The sequence below is a fragment of the Vombatus ursinus genome, unplaced genomic scaffold (genome assembly GCF_900497805.2).
Source record: "Vombatus ursinus unplaced genomic scaffold, bare-nosed wombat genome assembly UNPS02009173.1, whole genome shotgun sequence".
In the NCBI taxonomy this organism is placed as follows: domain Eukaryota; kingdom Metazoa; phylum Chordata; class Mammalia; order Diprotodontia; family Vombatidae; genus Vombatus; species Vombatus ursinus.
The window spans coordinates 10370211-10390279 of NW_020948951.1; the positions used below are offsets into that span (position 1 = coordinate 10370211).

Here is a 20069-nt window from a genome sequence, read left to right on the forward strand (position 1 = left end):
GAGGAGAGAAAAGGCGAGGAGCTGTCGCGGGTCGGGTACCGCCTGGAAGCGCTCCCAGCTACCCCCAACGAAAAGCCCGGTCCGGGCCATGGCGGCTTTCCTGCCGCTGCTGTGTCTGTGCCTCGCCGCCGCCCAGCTGGCGGGAGCCCCAGGTGAGAGAGCCGCTTCAGCCCCAGCCCGTGCCCCTACCCGTGCCCCCTGGCCCTGGTCCTGCCCAGGAGGACGCTTGCTGCGCATAACCTACGCGCCAAGCGGCTGGGCCCCGGGACGGGGCTGGGACTGGGGTAAACGGGTAAGCGGGCCCGAATCCTGCTGGCTCGGACCTTCTGCCTCGGGCCTCCTTTGGCGCTCCCCTCACCTCCCCCCCTAAGTTTTTCCATGGACCTCTCCCGCTGCTTCTCCCGAGCTGCTTCTGAAATCCCTGCTCCTGCTTCTAGCTCCCAGGTGCCCAGCTCTCTGTGTTCCCTAGGGTCATGACATCCAGAGCTACTCCCTGACCCTTTCATCTGACAAGATGAAGAAACCTAAGCCCAGAATAGATAATCACTACTCCCGCCCCCGCCCTCCTCCTTTTACCTCTTACCTTCTGAAGTATGACGAAGTGTGATGTGTGTGTGTGTGTGGGGTGGTGGCGGGGAGGATGGAAAGTGGGGGAAGGGGCTGAGTCTGGTGTCTAGTGGTTGTCAAAGGGCTCTATCCTGAGCCTCCTTCCATTCCACGTTTCTGTCAGTCGCTAGGGGGAAGGCATAGATGACACCTTTGTCAAATTTGAAGGCATAGCTGCCATGCTTATCAACGGCAATTCATATGGGGGAAAAAAGCCTTAGGCACCCTTAGCTGACCACAAGCTCAATACCAGACAAGACTGACACGTCAGGCAAGAAAAGTGATTACAAATTTAGGCTGTACAAATGTCCAGTGGCCAGAGCAAGGAAGGAGCTAGTCTCTGTTGCCCTTTGTTTGGGTCACACCCTATCTGGAATATTGTATTCAGTTCTTAGTTCAACAGTTTAAGAAAGACATTGCCGAGCTCGTCCGGAGGAAATTTCCTAGTATGGTGAGAGAGCTTGCAGTACCTTCTCACACTGAGGATCTGCTGGAAGGACTAGGGGGATTTATCCTGGAGAACAGAAGACAGCAGTTCTTTTTCGACCGTCAGGTGGGCTGTCATATGGAAGAGAGGTTTGGATTCTTTGGGGGCATCAGAAGAGCAAAACTAGGCGCTATGGATTTCATTCCCATCTGCTTTCTTATTCTCTTTCTACACGGGGATCCCTTTTTGAGTTTATTTCTCCATCACTGGAGGGGTTAAACAGAGGCTGGATGATTCCCTGGCAGGGAGGCCATAAAGAAGATTCCTGCCCTGGATGGGAGGTTTCTCCAGAGACATCTCAGGTTCCTTCTAGAGCTGAGATTCTAAGCAGAAGAGGGTTGACTGGGTGAAGAAGAATCTTTGGTCAGAATTACTGACACCTCCGAGGTACTGGGTGCTATGGAAGATACTGAAATGAGCAAGAGCCAGTCCCCTGCCCTCAGGAAGCTTCTAGTCTAGTAGGTGTTTAAGATACACACACACACACACACATACATACATACATACAGTTAACTACATGAGGCAGGATGGAATAAAAGACCTGAGAAGACAGGACGAGAGGAGGATAGATTAGAAGGAGAGGAACCTAGATGAGGGAACTCTCACCGTAGGATACCTCTAGGACACACCTGGGACACCAAGATCAGTCTCACTGTGTATCAGCACAGGGTGTGAGAGGCAATAGGGGTTAAAGATATTTCACACCTAGATTCCTTGCTAACAATGCCAGTCGAAGCTTAAACCATTGGAGTTCTCTGTATTCTCCGAGATGAAGTCCATTACTATCACTGGCCAAGTCTGATACCCTGGACTCTGTCCCAACAGCACCTCTTTCAGCTCCAACGTGCCCCTGGTCCAAGGTAAGCCCATGTACTCTTGGGTCCCTGAGAACCTCCTCTTGACTGTGTTCCACTCGATCCATCAGGGTCAGTGTTAAAGACTCATTTTCAAGTCCCTCTCATTTTACATATGGGGAAACTAAGGGCTAGAGAGGGGAAAGGATATTTCAAAAGTCACAAAGGGAATTAATGGCAGAACTGGGACCCCTCCAATTTCTCACAACATTCTTATGAAGTAAGTTTTGTCCCCATTTAACAGGTAGGGAAGCTTCAGCCCAGATAGGGGCCAGCTAGGTGGTGTAGTGGATAGAATGCTGGAGAGTCAAGAAGATCTGAATTCAAATGATGCTTTGCACACTTACTAGCTGTGGCCCTGGGCAAGTTACTTAACCTCTTTCTGATTCAGTTTCCTCAGCTGTAAAATGCCACTCAGTGGCAGAGTCTGTCTGAAACTCAGTTTTCCTGACTATAAAATCCTGTACTTTCCACTGACCTGTGCCTCTTCACTCTCCCTGCATCTCTTCTTGTCCCTTTTTCTCTGTCTGATTCTTCCTGCTGTTCTTGGGGCTGAGGTGAGAATAGGCTGGAGGAGATGGGGTTGGGGACCATGCTATAGGGCAGAACCAGGCACTAGACATGGATTAGGGCTGAAATAACACCACAATTCACCCTTTTGTGTTTAGAATAAAAGAAGTGGCCCTAGAACAGTCTTGGTCATGGGGTCAGAATGAGGGCTAGTAGGATGCATTGAGGGGACTAGAGGATCTAATCCCAAGTTCACATTTTTTCCTATGCATCTGGAAGGTTTCTTTGTTTAGTGGTTAGCATGTTGGACTCCTAGTCAGTAAGATCTGAGTTCATATCCATCCCCAGATCCTTAATAGCTACGTGACTCCGGCCAAGTCATTCATCGCTGTCTATCTCAGTTTTCCCATCTGCAAAATGCAGATAATAATAGCACCTACCTCCCAGGGCTGTTGTGAGGATCATGCTGGCTATCATCATCATTACCATCACCATCACCACCATCATCATCATCATTGCTGTTGTTATTGTTGCTCTCCCTCTGTTTCCATCTTCCCCACCTCTCAAAATACCCTGAGCCCAAATCTTACCCTTGGATGGTGGTGGTGTGGTCTGTGTCCAGGAAGCACCGGGTCACAGGGAGTTAATGGACTAGTCTGGCAGTCCTTCCCCAGGAGTGGGACCCTCCCAGTTCTCATCCCCTGCCCTTTCAGAAGCCCCGGAAAATCCCAAGCCCCAGACCCAAGCCTTCAAGGTTTCCAGGAATGGAGACAGAGTGTTTATTGACGAGGGATGACTCACTTGTCCTGTTGGGCTCAACTCTGCCAGCCAGGCCAAAGTAACCCCACTGCCCTCTCCCTCCAGCCCCCGCCTGGTGTCCTCCCTGGAAGAGGGTTGTCTCTAGGCAGCGTGCCTGAGGAGGTGGAAGCAAAGTCAGGAGCTTTCAAGAGGAACTCAGTTCAACCCCTGGTTGCTAAGCAGCCGACTGGGTGTTTTTTTTTCTGGGCTTTGATTGATTGGGAGGGGGCCAGTCATGGAGAAGACCCCCATGCCTGCCCTCTGGGGGCTTACAGTCTAGTAGCTGATGGCATGGGCACTCACCCCTGGGAAACATGGAGTTCAAAGGGATCCAGGCATCCTCAGAATTTCGGACTCATGGGATCTCAGAAGTGAAAGGGAATCCAATGATCGTCTCATCTAACTGATACATGAACTTGGAAGCCCCTCTGTGAGATCCCTGCTGAGAGGTCAGCCAGCTTCCACCACAACTTAAGGCAGCCAGTTCCATTTGGGGATCACTGCCATGATTAGGGGGTTGTTCCTTGGATTCAAGAATTATATCTGATTTTCTGCCATTTTTACGTTGCTCCTAGTTCTGTCCTCTGGGGACAAACAGAATGAAGTGCCAGGTCTCATCTGTCATCCACAGACCTGCCCTGCAGATATCTGAACACAGCTAGCAGGTTCCCCCCTCACCTCCTTAAGGTGTTTTTTTTCCTTCTTCTTCAGGCTAAACATTTTCAGTTTCTTCAGCGGATATTCAAGTGGCTTGGGAGTTATAAAGAGGGGATGGATATCCATTCAATCAACTGACCAATTAGCAAAGATTTATTAATTATCCATTAGTGCCAGGCATTGTGCTAATTAGGTGTTGGAGATACAAAGAGAAATGAGATAGCTATCAATGAGCTTACTGTATTCCATCAGGGGGGACAACATATTCACATTTAAGTATAAACAAAGTATATTGAATAGGGGCATATTATTATTGCTAATGTTTATAAAGTGCTGAGAGATTTGCAAGGTGCTTTATAGTTATTTCATTTGCTCTTTACAATAATCCTAGGAAGTAGGTACCATTTATTTATTATCTCCACTTAACAGACGAGGAAACTGAGGCAGACAACAATTAAATGACCTACCCAGGGTCTGAGGCTGGATTTGAACTCAGTTCTTCCTGATTCCAGGGCCAGCACTCTATTCACTTAGCCTGTGTTTTAGGAAGATCACTTCAACAGCTAAGTAATGGATGGCCCTAAGTAGTGGAGTAAAGAGAGATCCGAGGCTGGGAGATCAACCAGAAGACTTCAGGTGCAAAGTGATGAGGGTAGTCACCCTGCAGTGTCATTGGTAGGGGGAGGTAGAACTTATGAGAGTTGTTATGGGGGGGGTAGAGTGAAGAGTTGAGGATTTCACCTAGTTTTCAAGCCTGGGTGCCTGGGAGGATCATGGTAACCTGGACACTAGTAGGAAAGTTTTAGAAAAGATGATGAGTTCTGTTTTGCAGCTAGGGGGCGCCATAGTGCACAGAGCTCTGGGCCTGGAGGCAGGAAGACCTGAGCTCAAATCTAACCTCAGATACTTTACTAGCTGTGTGACCTTGGGAAAGTCACATAACCTGTGTGACTCAGTTTTCCCATCTGAAAATGGGCATCATTGTAGCACCTACCTTCCAGGGTTCAACTGAAGCAATAATGGTAAAGTGCTTAGCACCGTGCTTGGCACGTGATAAGCACTATATAAATGTTAGCTATTGAGTTTAAGATGTCTAATAGGCAGTTGGAGATGTGAGACTGAAGGATAGGTTGGGGCTGAATCAGTAGATTGGAAAATCATTAGCATAGAGAGATGACAATTGAACCCCCAGGAGCTGGTGAGGTCACCAAGTGAATTTGTGTGGAAGGAGAAGAGAACAGGGCCCAGGACAGAGCCTTGGGGTACACTCACTTTTAGCAAGACTAGTTAGGAGGCTTATGGGAACTTTCTGAGAGATAGAGGGGCTCAGGGTCCCCCATCTTATTCTTTCTTGCCTGATAATTGTGCCACCCACTGCTCCCTGCTTCCTTTTGCCTCACCCATACCCTTGTGACCCAGGCTCATTCTCCACTCTCTTCTTAGGTTATCAGGCCTTGGGCTTGGTACTGTCCAGGGTAGGTTATTCATGCAACAGAAGTTCCCTTCCTCCCTCTGGCCGAGGCCTACTCTGTTCCCTCTCCTCTCCCCCTCCTGAGGGAGCCCAGGAACCAGGGGCACCTTTCCCTCAACCTCCTATCATGTTCCACTTCTCCCCATCATCCACTTAGGCTCTTGGGGACCCTTTGCGGCACAATCAACCAATCGATAGATAAACATTTATTAAACACCTAAGTGTCAGGCACTGGACTAAACACGGGTCAGTTCCTGCCCTGGAGGAGCTTACAGTCTGATGGAAGAGACGACACGCAAACAAAAATAGACAAAGCACCAGAAATAGGAGGGGCTGGGGACAGATTCCAGTAAAAGATGGCCTTTTATCATTTCCCCTTCTATTCTCTTTCCTCTCTGGACTCCTGACTTTCCCTCTGTTTACCTGCAATGCTGAGTGCTGCACCTTGGCCGCTGGGTGGAGGCAGTGACCCAGGAGCCTACGCATAAGCCGTATTCCCTCCTCACAGAGGCTCTGACCAGGGACGCTGTCCAAGGAACCGATCTTGCCCCGAGTCTGTCTCAGAGGAAGGTGGGCAGGCATGCCCCTTCCCCAGAGGACAACTTGGAAGGTGAGCCCTCACTCCACCCCCACCCTCTTTACAGTTAGAGCTTCCCCGGACCTGGGGGCGGGGAGAGGGAGTGATGCTGGGAGGAAGCAGCAAAGGTGAGAAGCCCCGTCCCCTGCTTCCCTGCTGAGATCTCCAGGCCAAGGATACCTTCCTCTGGGTGAGCTCAGGCTGGCAGTGCCCCTAGAACCTTCTCAAGAACAAGACTATCTCTCTCCCCAGTTCACATCCCAGCCCTGTGAGGCATGAAGCCTCCGTGAGCTGGGATTCTAATCTCTGGCTCTCCAGTTTGGGACACCACGAAATATCCAGGTGGATGAACTCAACCGAGCTAGGCATTTAGGTGATTTGGCAGATAGAGCACTGGACCGGGAGTCTGGAACGCCTGAGTTCAAAGTCAGCCCCAGACAGTTCTTAGCTAGGTGCCCTTGGGCAAGTCACTTAACCCCTGCCAGCCTCAGTTTCCTCATCTGTAAAATGGGATCATAAGAGTAACTGCCTTATGTATAAAGTGCTTGGAAAACCTTAAAGCGCTTTATAAATGCTAGCTCTAATTATTAAGTAGTTGCAGGTAGTAGGCCTAGGCTTCTGGTGTCCAGGGACCCCAGCTTCTCAGACTGACTGATGGAGTCATCATCTCTGATGTCCATTCCTGCCCAGAGATGGAGAGCACACGCCTTGAAATTGTGATTTTTTCCTGAACAACAATAATAAGAAACACCACACGTTTCTGTGTGATTCAAACATTATGCTCACATTTACAGATGAGACTTGCTTTGCTGAGGGTCATACAGTTAGTAAAGAGGCAAAGTTGGGACCCAAACTCCAGCTCTGTCTCATATCAGGAGGCCTCTAATGATAGGGCAGGCTAGGGTAATAGACTAGAGCTGGGGGTGGGGATTGACACCCTGGACTGGCTGATTCTTGGCTAGCCCACCAGGCAGCATGAGCTAGGGTCCTCGGTGCCCTCTCAGTCCCCCTGGGTCCCAGCCTTTGCCACTCCCTGCCCCGCAGATGGCCTTGCCGAGTGGACATCCTGGTTCAACGTGGACCACCCTGGGGGCGATGGGGACTTTGAAAGCCTGGAGGCCATTCGATTCTATTATGGTGAGCGATTGTGTGCCCATCCTCTGGACCTGGAGGCCCGGACCACCGAGTGGGAATTGCCTTCGGATGTGGGTGAACGGGTGCACTACAGTCTTGAGAGGGGCTTCTGGTGCCTCAACCGGGAGCAGCTGGAAGGAAAGAGTTGTTCCAACTACCACGTCCGATTCAAGTGCCCGCTGGGTGAGTGTGCAGACATCCCTGCGGGGATGGGGAGAAAAATGGGGGGGGGGCAAGAAGCCTTCTGAGGGTCCCATCACATAATGGCAGGCCTGGAACAAGCAATATTAATACATGGGACAAAGAGCATGAGGTGGAGGGAAGAACCCAAGGGACACTGGGAAGCCTCTTCTAGGGGTATGAGATGAACACTGGGCTGGGCTGGGTTGAGGAAGAGCTCCCTCTGGTTATAAGCCCTAGGAAAGGGAACGTACCATCTGGCAGCTCCAGGTTTCATCTAATTATTCTAGCTAACTAGGTGCTAAGTCCAGTTGTTTCCACAGAGGGAGCATAAATACTACCAGTGCCCTGGGACAAAGCACTGATCTCCCTACCCTAGTTATGGCTCTGTACAATAGGAGACCTGTTTACCCCATGCCTCTGGGTCAGGCAGCCCGGACCCAGACCAAGAATTTCTCTATCCTTCTTTAGGACTGTGTTTTTCTTTCCTGGTTTCTCTTTTTCTTCTTTCAGTCGGATCTGTCATTTTTTTTTTTTTTTTGACTCTTTCTGTGTGTCTCTGTCTTTCTCTGTCCTATGTGTCTGTCTCACCTTGCTTGTCTTTCCGCCGCTCTGTCTCTGTCTCTATTTGTCTTTGTTTCTGCCTCTCTGTTTCCTTCTGTCTCTTTCTCTCTCATTGACACCTCTCCTCCATCTCTTTCTCTTCTCTCCAGTCCTCCAGTACTGGGAGGGGTGGGGTTTGTGGGACATCTGAGTAAGAAGGTTTCCCCAGGATTCAGTCCCAGACCCTGAAGGCAGGGCACTTATGAGACCTTAAGCTCCAGGAAGAGGGGAATTGCAGCCCTCCTTGGCTTTTCTCACATGCTGGGTTCCACCAGAACCTGTGGTCTGGTCTGCCTGGTCTGCTTGGAGTCCCTGCAGTCAGTCGACCTGTGGAGTGCGGAGTCGCGGGATCCAGACCCGCCAGCGCCGATGTCTGGGCCCTCAGCCCCTCTGGCTCCTTCACCAACCTCCCTGTGCGGGGCCATCTGAAGAGCAGAAGCTTTGCCCTTCCTCGCTTTGCTCAGGTAAGTGCCTCCCCAGCGATGGGGGCCCATGAGGGAAATGGGGACCTAACAGACTCAAAACCATCCACCACTCCCTCCTGGCCACCAGCTTCCTCCTCAAGACTCTTTCCTGTGAGAGAACTCAAACTTGTGATGTCCACCTTAGCTATACGTTGTAAATTCTTCTTCAACTTAAATTCTATTTTCTCATCTGTAGATTACTTGAACTACCTGCCTCACGGGCTGTATGTGAGAAAAGCAGCTGGAAAACCTAAAAGTCCTATGCAAGCACTTATTTATTTATTTATTTTTCAGCAAACAATGTTGGTGTTGTCCTCTGCTGGTGCAGATAGCGGCCCCTCTGCACCTTAGCAGAGGGTTTATCGAGTGGCTGTGGCCAAAGCAATCCAAGACCCAGTGGCCGACCCTCTGCACTTGGGCTGGCCATCTTGGTAGAGAGTGTAGTAGGGTCTTTGAGAGCCCACTGCCACCCCCTCCCATGTGGGATTATAATAGTCATGGAGCTTTTATATAATAATCGAATGCCAATGTGTCTATGGTGCTTTCAACCCTAGAGGAGCAGGCCATGCGCATGTAATGTGCTTATTTTTCAGATGAGGAAAGTAGTCTCAGAGAAGTCCAGTGACTTGCCCAGGGTCACACAGCTAGTGGGAAGTGTCTGAACTGGAACCTGAAGGCAGGTCTTCAGGGCTCTCAGTCCGGTATTCTTAGCCCTAATGCGTGCTGCCTGTCTATATTATAAAGAAGGCGATGCAGCTTCAAGAACACCATTTGATGGTGTGCATGTTCCAAAAACTAGAGAGCAATTGTTTTGATTACCCGTGGCTCATTCCAGGGCCCAGACCCTCTCTGCTACTGCTAAGAGGCAAGGTTGAAAGTATGGGTATTTCTTCTCCTGCATGGCTTAGGGAGGGACTGCCACGCCCTGGCCACCGATGACCTTGTGTCCTCTCCTTCCTCTCCCAGTTGCTTCATGGAGTGAGTGGGGAGCATGGGGGCCGTGCTCTGGGAGCTGTGGGCCAGGCCGTCGCCTCCGCCGTCGGCGCTGCCCGGGAGCCAGGAAGGATGCTTGTATAGGACGTTCTGTGGAAGCTCAGAAATGTGTACGGCCACCGTGCCCAGGTACTGGGATGGCAGTGGAATGGCATATGGAGGTTGCTCTGTGTCTAAATATTGGGGGGGGGGGGCAACGGAAGTATTGTACCCAGGTACTGTGAATAAGGGCAGGGGGAAGGAAGGTAGAAAGGTCCTAGAATGGTGGGATATAGGGAAGCCCTCACTTTGGCAGCTCATTGGTAGAAGATGACACCTGGGTCAACCAACTGGTCTTTCTTCATGCCTCCTCCCCCTTCTCTTTCGCTCAGAGAGGAGCTGGTCAGGGAAATTCAAGGTATCCAAATTCTCCCTGACTTTCCAATCCAGATTCACACTAAACTGTGGAGGTGGGGTGGATGTGGGGGCACTTCCTTCTGCCTGGGCTTGGAGGTGCCTCCGGCTCTGGGCCCCTGGATTTAGAGTTTCTGGTTGGGGCTGCGCTGGTGCAGAAATAGTTTCCAGTGGAAATTTCCCTTTTATATGAAAAGTGCCAGGATTTGGAAGAGGAGGGGTGGTGGTGGAGAGGAGGTAGAGAAGGAAGAGGGAAGCTTTTGAGTCAACGAAGCTGGGTGGGCCACCTCTTCGCTCTGGCTCCGAAGCAGCTGGGCCCATTTGGATATGCAGTCCAGCGGAGCCGGCCCTGAGGAATTCCTCCTCCTTGCTGAGCCTCCTGCTTCTTCCTTAAACACCAGGTCTCTTCACTGAGTTCCCTATTTCCCCTTCTCTGAGCCTCTTTCTTGTGCCATCCACCAGGCCTAGGTCCGTGGAAGACACTTTGTGGGCATCCACGTTCTGCAAGCCCCCTCCCCAAAGGATAATGCCTATGGCACTAAACCTGTGAGGCTGTTTATGCCCCTTGAACCCTTCTCAGGGCCCACTTTCAGACCCATGACTCTGGTGTCCTTTCCAGCCCGGAGGGCGTTGGCTTAAAGACACTGTAAGACTCCCACATTCTTTTCTGCCCCCAGTGGAGGCCCAGCCATAGGGGCTTTCCTTAGCTAGGGCAGCCCTTCCCTGAAGTTTGAGGCTAGGGTGCACCTTGCCTTGCCCCTCTCCCTGCTTGCTTCCCTGGGATCCCAGTAGAGGGGGGATTCCCTCCTCGGAGGCTGGACCCCCGTTGCTCCCTGTCCTGCTATTCTTCCCACCCCCATCTGTTCTAAGGCACAGACCCTGGTGCTGGGAGATGATTCCGTCCTCAGCCTTGGGCTTTCTCTCCAGGTTGCCGTTCGAACTGTGGCCGAGGTGTAGTCAGCAAGGACTGTAGCGGCTGTGTCTGCCAGGATCACGTTCTTGTGGGTACTGTGGTCACCCCTGTTGGTCGGCCTCTGCCTGGGGCCCGGGTGACCCTTAAGGGCCGTCCTAAGCCAATCCTGGCCACCACAGATGCCCGAGGCAGCTTCCGAGTGGCAGGCATCTGTTCTGATGGCCACATCAACGTCAGCGTCCAGCTGGAGGGCTTCACACAAGGCGTCGGCCGGGCTGTGGCCAGTAATTCCACTACGGCCTCTGTCACGGTCATTCTGCGGACCCTGGGTAAGGCGGGGCAAGTGAAGGGTCCCTCAGGGAGCCCGGGGTGAGCCAAAAGGGTGAAAACTGATCTAGGGCACTGGGAAAAGAATGCGATGACTGGGTTGATGCAGGCCCAGTCTCAGGGGCTGCCTCAGCCTGGAACTTTGGACTCGTTCCCTCATAGATGAAATCAGACTTGCTACCTGGAGAGGTCCATTTAAAATTAGGACTAGTTAAAAATGAATCACATTACAAACACGCTCCAGCATTAAGCCGAGTGCTGGAGTGGGAGGGTTGGGCCTGGGGCCCTGTCTGGGCTCTGCCTATGCCTGCTATCAGTTAACCCTTTCTTTCCTCCCCAGAGAAGCCCTATCTGGTGAAGCAGCCAGAGTCCCGGGTCCGAGAGGCTGGACAACATGTGATGTTCTGCTGTAAAGCCCTTGGCACCCCTGTGCCTAAGAAATACTACTGGTGAGCTAACTCCTCTCCTTACTTTTTATTTTTTTTTGGAGGCAATTGGGATTAAGTTACTTGCCCAGGGTCACACAGCTAGTAAATGTCTGAGGTTGGATTTGAACTCAGGTCCTCCTGACTCCAGGGCCAGTGCTTTATCTACTGTACCACCTAGCTTCCCCTGTCTCCTTACTTTTTGCTGGGAGCTGTCCCCACAAAAGAGAATAGCTTCTCTGTTGCCCAACCTCTCAAATATCTCTCAGATCTCTGTTCACAGCCTACCTGTTGGAGGAGTTGTGCTCCAGAGACAAGAGCACTGGGTTTAGAGCTGGTAGATGGGTCCAGACCCAGACTTGCCGTTTATAAGCTGCATGACCTTGGGCAAGTCACTTTTCCCCTATGGGCTTCAGTTTCCTCACTTGTAGGATGAGAAAGGTTGGCCCACATGATTCTACAATTACTTCAAGCATGACATTTTGTGATTCTTTGATTCTAACTCTGACTTAGAACCGTAGAGAATGAGTGATTTTTTTTTTTTTTTTTGGCTAGGCAATGGGGTTAAGTGACTTGCCCAGGGTCACAAAGCTAGTAAGTGTTATGTGTCTGAGGCCAGATTTGAACTCAGGTCCTCCTGATTCCAGGGCCGGTGCTGTATCCACTGCACCACCTATCTGCCCCAAGAATGAGTGATTCTCAGAGCCAGAAGGGACCTTAGCAGCTGTCTCATCCCATCCATACCTGGAAAAGAATCTTGACAATAATATCCCCAAGGAGTAGTTATATATCCTCTGCTCAAAGACCCTCCAGTGTCTAGCTTCAGACGCTTCCTAGCTTTGTGACCTCGGGCACGTCACTTAACCTTTGCCTCAGTTTCTTCATCTATAAAATTGGGATAATAATCTCACTTACCTCCCAAGATGGTTGTGAGAATCAAATGGGATAGTTATAAAGTGCTCAGCACAGTATCTGCCACATAGTAGGTGCTTAATGAACGCTTAATGAATATGGTTCCCCAAACTGACCACAGTACTCCAGATGTGGTCTTATCAGAGCAGAGCACAATAGGACTTTCACCTCCTTTTTTTTTTTTTTTTTTTGGAACTATGCCTCTCTTAACAGAGCTCAAGATCATATGAGCTTTTGGCAGTGAGGATGGTGAGGGGTGGGAGGCTGCCGGGTCATGCTGTTGACTTTAGGCATCTGGTAGCTTATAAGAAGGGGAATTAGACCACGTGTCTCCCTCCTCCAATCGGTCTCTCCCCTGACTTACCAAAGTCACCAGTAGCTCAGTCAATAAGCATTTATTTATTTATTTGTTTGTTTGGCAATGGGGTTAAGTGATGGTCCAGGGTCACACAGCTAGTAAGTGTTATATGTCTGAGGCTGGATTTGAACTCAGGTCCTCCTGACTCCAGGACTGGTGCTCTATCCACTGCGCCACCTAGCTGCCCCACAATAAGCATTTATTAAGCACCAACTACGTGCCAGGCACTGTGCTAAGCAGATAAGGAATAGTGACATGAGGGTCACCCATGTTTCCATGGAAAACCTGCCTTGGGTATAGGGGCTGGAAGAGCTGTGGGGACTCTGGGCTAATGAATAGGCAGTACTTCTTGTGAGGTGGGGGTCATCTTTGTGAATGTCTGTGTTACACTGAGACTTTGGATTGTTAATTATTTGATATGATCAATGTGATGTAGCAGAAATGGGTCCAGAGCCCAAAAAATTGGTTCTAGCCCTTGGTTTGTCATTCATTCATTCATTCAACAAACATTTATTAAAGACCTACTATGTGCAAGGCTCTGACCCAGGTGCTGGGTATGTAAAAATGAAAAAAAAAAAACCAAAACCAAACATACATAATCCTTGATCTCAGGGTCCTTACATTCTAATGGGACTGGGGTAGGGACACAATGTAGACAGAAATAAATATAAGGGGAAATGCTGGGAGCAAAGGAGATATATTGACAGAGTACTCTAGGAAAATGAGGTTGAAGGGAACACTTTTAGCTGAGGATCTGGGAAGGTTTCATGGAGGAGGTAGTCCCTGAGCTGAGGCTTGAAGCAAGGGTGTAGATATAAAAGGTCAAGATGAGGAAGGAGGGTAATCTTAGGCTGGAACATGCACAGAACAGAAAGGAAGGGGGTAAGGAAGGAAAGATAGAGGGGTGGAAGGAGAGAAAGAAGGAAGACAGAAAGAGGAAGGAAGAGGGAGAAAGGAAAGAAGGAGGCAGGGAAGAAAGGAAGAGGAAGGAAGGAAAGAGGCAGGGAAGGAAGGAGAGAAAAAAGGAAGGAAGAAAGAGGAAGGAAGGAGGCAGGGAAGGAGGGAAGGAGGCAGGGAAGGAAGGAAGAAGGAGGAAGGAAGGAAGGAGGGAGTGAGTGGAGGAAGGAAGAAAAGAGGCAGGGAAGGAAGGCAGAGGAAGGAAGGAAGAGGAATGAAGAGAAGGAGAGAAAGGAAGAGAAAGGAAGCAAGTATGCATTAAGCCATGATATGTGCTAGAAATTGTGCCTTTGAGCACTTCACGAATATCACGCATTATATTCAGGGAACAGTTAGGAGTCTGTTCTGGTTCGATTGCAGAGGACATCAAGGGGAGTGACGTGAAATAAAGCCAAAAAGTAAATTGGAGCCAAACTGTAGATGGGCCTTAAATGCGGGCTAAGGATTTTGCTTTTTTCCCCTAGAGGTAATAGGGAGCCTCTGAAGAGTTTTGAGCAGGGGGAGTGCTGTGCTTAGGACTGTGCCTTACAAAGATGTTTCTGGCAGTTGTGGGAAGGATAGACTGGAGAAGAGAGGTGAATCCAGGTGACCAGCAGCCGGTAGAGTTCTCCAGGCCTGAGTGATGAGGGCCTAAATGAAAGTGATGGTGATATGAGTGGAGAGAAAGGATCTCAGAAATGTTGCAGAAGAGAAATGATGGGTCTGGACAGCAGATTGTATATAGGAAGTGGGGAAGAGGGACAAGTCAGAGAGAGCTCATGTATGCCCACAGCTGTTCTTAAGCCCGCTGAGTGTTAGGCACTGCAGTAGAGCTGGGGATTTAAAGACAAAAGTGAAATCCTCCCTGTCCCCAAGGAGGTGGTGTAATGCCAGCCATCTAATCAGACAGTGCAGAGGTCAGGAGGTAGGGCAAGGGCTGGGGGGCCCCAAAGTGGGTTTAGGTGCCCCTCCTTCCTTCTTTTGTCCCTTGCTGTTGCCAGGCCAGCCCCAGGCCTATGTCCTTTCCCTTCCCCCCACCCCAGCTGATCCTCTCCCTGCTTCCTTCCTTCCCTCCCTCCCCCACCTTCCCCCAGGTACCACAATGGGAGCCTGCTGGACAGAAAAGTCTATAAGTATGACAGCAACCTGGTGCTCAGGAACTTGGGCCTGGATCAGGCAGGCACCTACCACTGCAAAGCCAACAGCGACGCGGGTACCATCAAGTCCAACACTGCTGTCCTGACCGTGTTGGGTGAGCATCTCTCGTTCTGACTGTAACCCATTCCCTCCCCTCGATGTCTGCCCTGGAGCCTAGGGTGGCTGGGCAGGAGAGGGCAAAACTAGAACTCACCTAGGAGAGAGGATTGGGATATAGAAGAGGGAGAGAACGTTGGCATCTGCTGGTATTTTTAGGGCAGTTAATGGGAGCTTCCCCTGATGTGTTGGGTATTGTGGGCCCACGTGAGATCCAGGGGCATGGGTTCGATCTTTTGAGAATAGGCACAGAAAATGAGGTTATTCTTTCCTGGACACGGGATGAACTTCTGAGTCCAGCCCTGGATTCTGTCCAGTTCTGGCCTTGGACTGAACCTCCATCCCTGGCCTTGGACTAAGGTCCTAGTCCTAAATTGAGCCCCTGATCGTGGTTCTAGATTCAGCCCTGACTCATTTTCTAGGCTGAGCCCCCTTTCACAAGTCATCCTGAGTCTGGGCCTGAACAGAGCTTTCAACCTTAGCCCTGGACTGAGCCCCTGGATACTGAATGAATCTTCCTCCTAGACTGAGTTCTAGCGCCACCCTCAGCCCCAGATTGGCCTCCTGGCCCCAGACCAAGCCCTTGATGCTGTTACTGATTTCTCCTCCAGCTCCAGGACAGCAAGTCTGTGACCCTCAGCCTCTTGAGCACCTCATCAAGCTGCCAGATGATTGCCACCAGGCTGCTTCAGGATCTGCCTACTACAATGTGGGTCTCTGTCCAGATACCAGATGCCCCGGCCGACCTGGCTCCAGCCTTCGGTGTGGGGAATCTGCTAACCGCTGTTGTTCTGTGAGCCGGTTAGAGATGCGGGAAATCCAGTGTGCGGGCTATGTCTTGCCTGTGAAGGTGGTGGCCAAGTGTGGGTGTGAGAAGTGCAAGCCCCCCAAAGTGCTGGTGAGGGGCCGAGTTGTGGCTGCTGACACGCAGGAGCCGTTGCGCTTTGCCCAGATCCTCCTGGGGAAGGAGAAAACTGGCTTCACTGGCTACCAAGGTGATTTCACAATTGAGGTACCCCCAGCCACTGAGCGCCTTGTTGTGACCTTCATTGATGGACACCAAGAGTTTGTAGATGCAATCAAAGTCTTGCCCTTTGACCCTAGGGGAGGTGGTGTTTACCAGGAGGTAAAGGTCATGAGGAAGAAGGAGCCCATCAGTTTGGACGCTGGTAAAAGCAATATCATTCCACTGGGTACAGTAGAGGGTATGGACCCCATAGGAGAGATTGTTATGCCAGCCAATGTCTTCTTCTATCCTAATGGAGAGCCCTATAATGGGACCGTGCAGGCCAGTATTACTTTCCTGGACCCACGTGACCTTGCCACAGCAGCTGCTGCTTCAAGTGACCTCAACTACGTGGATGACAATGGGGAGCTGGCTCCACTGCGAACTTATGGTATGTTCTTGGTGGACCTCCGAGCTGCAGGCTCTGGGGAGGAGCTACAGACAGGACTGGTAGAGGTGCGCGTGGACGCTGGGCAAATCCACATGGCAGGGCACTCTGAGCAAATGAAGCTGTGGTCCCTAAATCCAACTACTGGATTATGGGAGGAAGAGAGTGACTTTCACACAGAGACAGTTGGGCGCCGGGTCCGGAGGGAGGAGCGGACATTCCTCATAGGAAACATGGAAATCCGGGAGCGCCGCCTCTTCAATTTAGATGTGCCAGAGCGTCGACGTTGCTTCGTCAAGGTGCGTGCCTACATCAATGACAAGTTTATACCCAGTGAGCAAGTGGAGGGGGTGGTGGTGACCCTGGTCAATTTGGAACCTGCCCCAGGTTACTCTGCCAATCCCCGTGCCTGGGGCCGCTTTGACAGTGCCGTCACGGGCCCCAATGGAGCCTGCCTCCCTGCTTTCTGTGATGCTGATAGGGCAGATGCCTATACTGCCTACATCACAGCTGCCCTTGGGGGTGAGGAGCTGGAGCCTGCACCTTCCAGTCCCCAGCCTCATCCAGGGACTGTGGGTGTGACCCAGCCCTACCTGGACAAGTTGGACTACCGTAGGACAGACCACGATGATCCAGCTTTGAAGAAGAATGGTTTCCGGATTAATCTTGCCAAACCGAACCCCAATAATCTGGATGAGATTCAAGGCCCCATCTACCCTTGGCGGAGCCTGCGTGAGTGCGAGGATGCTCCAGTGACAGCCAATCACTTCCGCTTCTCCCGGGTGGAGGCTGACAAGTATGAGTACAACGTGGTCCCTTTCCGGGAGAGTGAGCTGTCTTCCTGGACTGGGGATTACCTCTCCTGGTGGCCCAACCCCCAGGAGTTCCGTGCCTGCTTCATCAAGGTCAAGATACAGGGGCCCCAGGACTACATGGTGAGGTCTCACAATGCTGGGGGCAGTCATCCTCGCACTCAGGGCCAACTCTATGGGCTGCGGGATGCACGTAGTGTGAGGGACATGGAGCATCCTGGCACCTCAGCAGCCTGTGTGGAGTTCAAGTGTAGTGGGATGCTGTTTGACCAGCACCTGTCAGACCGGACTCTGGTAACCCTGATACCCCAGGGTAGTTGCCGACGTGTAGCTGTCAACAGTCTCTTGAGGGAGTACCTGGCCCGCCACCCACCAGTGGCCCCAACCGATGACCCTACAGGCTTCTCCATGATTGCGCCTGTAGACCCCTTGGGCCACAACTATGGCATCTACACTGTGACAGACCAGAATCCCCGGCTGGCCAAAGAGATCGCCATTGGCCGCTGTTTTGATGGTACCTCGGATGGCTTCTCAAGGGAGATGAAGGCAGATGTGGGCATAGCCGTGACCTTCCAGTGTCAGGAACGCCCAGCTGGCCAACGGAGTCTTTTCCAGCGTCTGCTAGACAGTCCTAGGACTGCATTGGATGATATACGCCGTGAGATGGGGGGACCTGGCCGTAGAAGCCTGTCTCCCTCCCCTACTCGCAGAGTCTCTGGCCGGCGAAGGAGGATGGAAATACTCCAGGCTGGGACAGAAACTGAAACCTTGACCCGTAACCCTGAGGATGCCCCCGGAACCCAAGGAAATTCTTCCTAGCTCCCAACCCAATGATAACACCTGATCCAAAGGAATCCCCTTCGATCTCTGGCTCTAGGGATGACCCTTCACCCCCACTTCCATCTCTAGGAAGCCCCCAACCCCAGAGATACTTCCTGACTTCAAAGGAAGACCTCTGATCTTAGGGATATCAGCAGTTCCCACCTTTCTTTTACCCAATTCAATCTCCTCCATGCTCCCCTTCCCTATTTGTTGTTTAGAAAAAGCCTAGATTCCCGTAGAGGGGGCTAGGAGAAAGTGATGATCTGTACCTCCCACCTGTACCCCAGCCCAGGAGCAAAGAAGGTTCTTCCATCTTCCACATCTCAGTTTAGTCCTTTAGCTACTGGGTCAGCCTTTAACTCTTTCTTGCCTGGGTTCTAGAGGCTACCCCTCAGCTGTCAGTAACAGTTATCCCATTTCCACTTACTGTACTACAGGCTTCTTAGGGTTAGACCTCAGGGTTAGTTTGGGACAGATCAGGGGAAGGAAGGGACCAATTGCTGAGAAAAGGAATAGAACCAAGAGGTGTGGGGTTGGAGAAAGAGGCCTGGATGGGGCGACAGGGACCCAGCTTTTATTCCCAGCCTTGCTGACTCATTTGTGTACCCTCGGGGAAGTAACTTTTGCACTAGACAATGCAGGATAGTGTGTTGGAAAGAAATTCATGGTGTGACCCTAGGCAAATCACTTAAATTTTTTAGGGCTCGGTTTTCCTATCTGTAAAATGAGATGGTCTTTAAGATCCCCTTCTAACTCTGAAATTCCCTGGATTATGGAATCAGATGCCCTAGCCCTTTCCTCTAGTAGTGATGTCAAAATCATTTCCCTGGGAGCAAACTGGCCAGTGTTTGATAAGGATTTAGGTCCATATATAGAGAATGGTTCTCATGGGGAACTCTAGTACCAGGGCTTTTGGGTTCCAGAGCAGTTTTGGCCTCATCATCCTGGTGGTGCCAAACAGTATCTGGGCAAGTCACAATCTTGGTCCCTGGGCCCCTGATTCCAGTCAGTTCAATAAACATTGAATACACCTACTTGTTTGCAGAACATTGTACTAGATAGAGCAGGGGAGACAAAGTTTAATATGACACAGTCCCTGCCTGCCCTCATGGAGCATGTAGTCTGTTAAAGGGGGCAAGAAACAAACAAATTAAACATAATGCACAGCATTACTTGATAAGTGTATTATTGAGGGGTAAACCAAGTGCTATATCAGGTCTGTGAGGGTAGATCAGTACCAACCAGGGAGCTCAAAGAAATCTTCTTGGAGGAGGTGGCAATTTGGCTGGGCTTTAAAGGATGGATAGGAATTCAGTAGGCAAAGAGACAGAGGGAAGGTATTCCATGAGTAGCAAATAGCACAGAACACAGAGTGTGGGTTTTTTTTTCAGTGGGAGGGAAAGGAGGGGCTTAGCAGAGAGTTCTCTAGTTTGGCTAGAGTGTAGAGTATGTGGAAGGGAAGAATACAAGAAAGTTGGTATGATTGGGTGGTACCAGATGGCAGAGGTTTTCAAATGCCAACAAAAGGAATTTGAACTTAACACTGTAGGCTAAACAGAACCCCTAAAAATTGGTAAACAGTGGACTGGTGTCATTGAGTAAGAGGGGATAAGTTCCAGCTCTTGCCCTCCATCCACCCTAGCTTCTTGGAACCCATGTTGCTCAGGGTTTCCATTTATCCAGCCTGGACGTGGGACCCAAGGCAAACATTTCCCTTCGTAGTCTCCTCGGGTGCCTGATAGTGGCAGGCAACTTGGGACCCCCCCAGGTCAGCATCAGAGGGAGAAGGGATGAGACCTGGCTACCCCTTCCAGCTGAGGACCACCTCCTCCATTCCCCAAGAACCATTTTTTTGGTTATTAAGGAATCATACCTTCTGTTTCCTTAGCCTGTTAAGATTTATAAAGCATTTTCCCTCTCAACAGCCCAGTGAGGTAGATAGTATAAGCATTATTATTCCCATTTTACAGTTGAGGAAATTGAGGATCAGGGAGATTGTGATTTGTCTAATGTCATACTGTTGGAGAGTGACGGTGCTGGGCCCCAAACCAAGGTCTTCTGATTCTAAGAACCAATACTCTTTTCATTTCATTCAGTCAGTATCTCCCTGTCGTGGGAGGTCCTGGGAATCTTGCCCAGGTGAAGGGATGGGGGCAAGGAGCTGGGGGTTATTGCCTCCACCCATGAGG

The 20069-nt window shown here is 50.7% G+C and overlaps 1 protein-coding gene across 1 annotated transcript; it reads left to right on the top strand.

Annotated features, from left to right (window-relative positions):
* Positions 1-88: 88 nt before the first annotated feature.
* On the top strand, positions 89-17877 carry CILP2 (cartilage intermediate layer protein 2). Its single transcript, XM_027850955.1, has 9 exons — positions 89-152; positions 5892-5993; positions 7005-7277; positions 8153-8341; positions 9308-9463; positions 10655-10969; positions 11308-11416; positions 14693-14850; positions 15464-17877. The coding sequence occupies exons 1-9, from the start codon at positions 89-91 to the stop codon at positions 17875-17877; spliced, it is 3780 nt and encodes a 1259-aa protein (XP_027706756.1).
* The last annotated feature ends 2192 nt before the right edge of the window (positions 17878-20069 follow it).

Bases quoted from the DNA above. Each gene is read 5' to 3' on its own strand.
- CILP2 (XM_027850955.1), top strand. From the start codon at position 89: ATGGCGGCTTTCCTGCCGCTGCTGTGTCTGTGCCTCGCCGCCGCCCAG. The intron at 153-5,891 runs GTGAGAGAGCCG...CCCTCCTCACAG, and splicing joins CCAGCTGGCGGGAGCCCCAG to AGGCTCTGACCAGGGACGCT. The intron at 14,851-15,463 runs GTGAGCATCTCT...TTTCTCCTCCAG, and splicing joins TGCTGTCCTGACCGTGTTGG to CTCCAGGACAGCAAGTCTGT.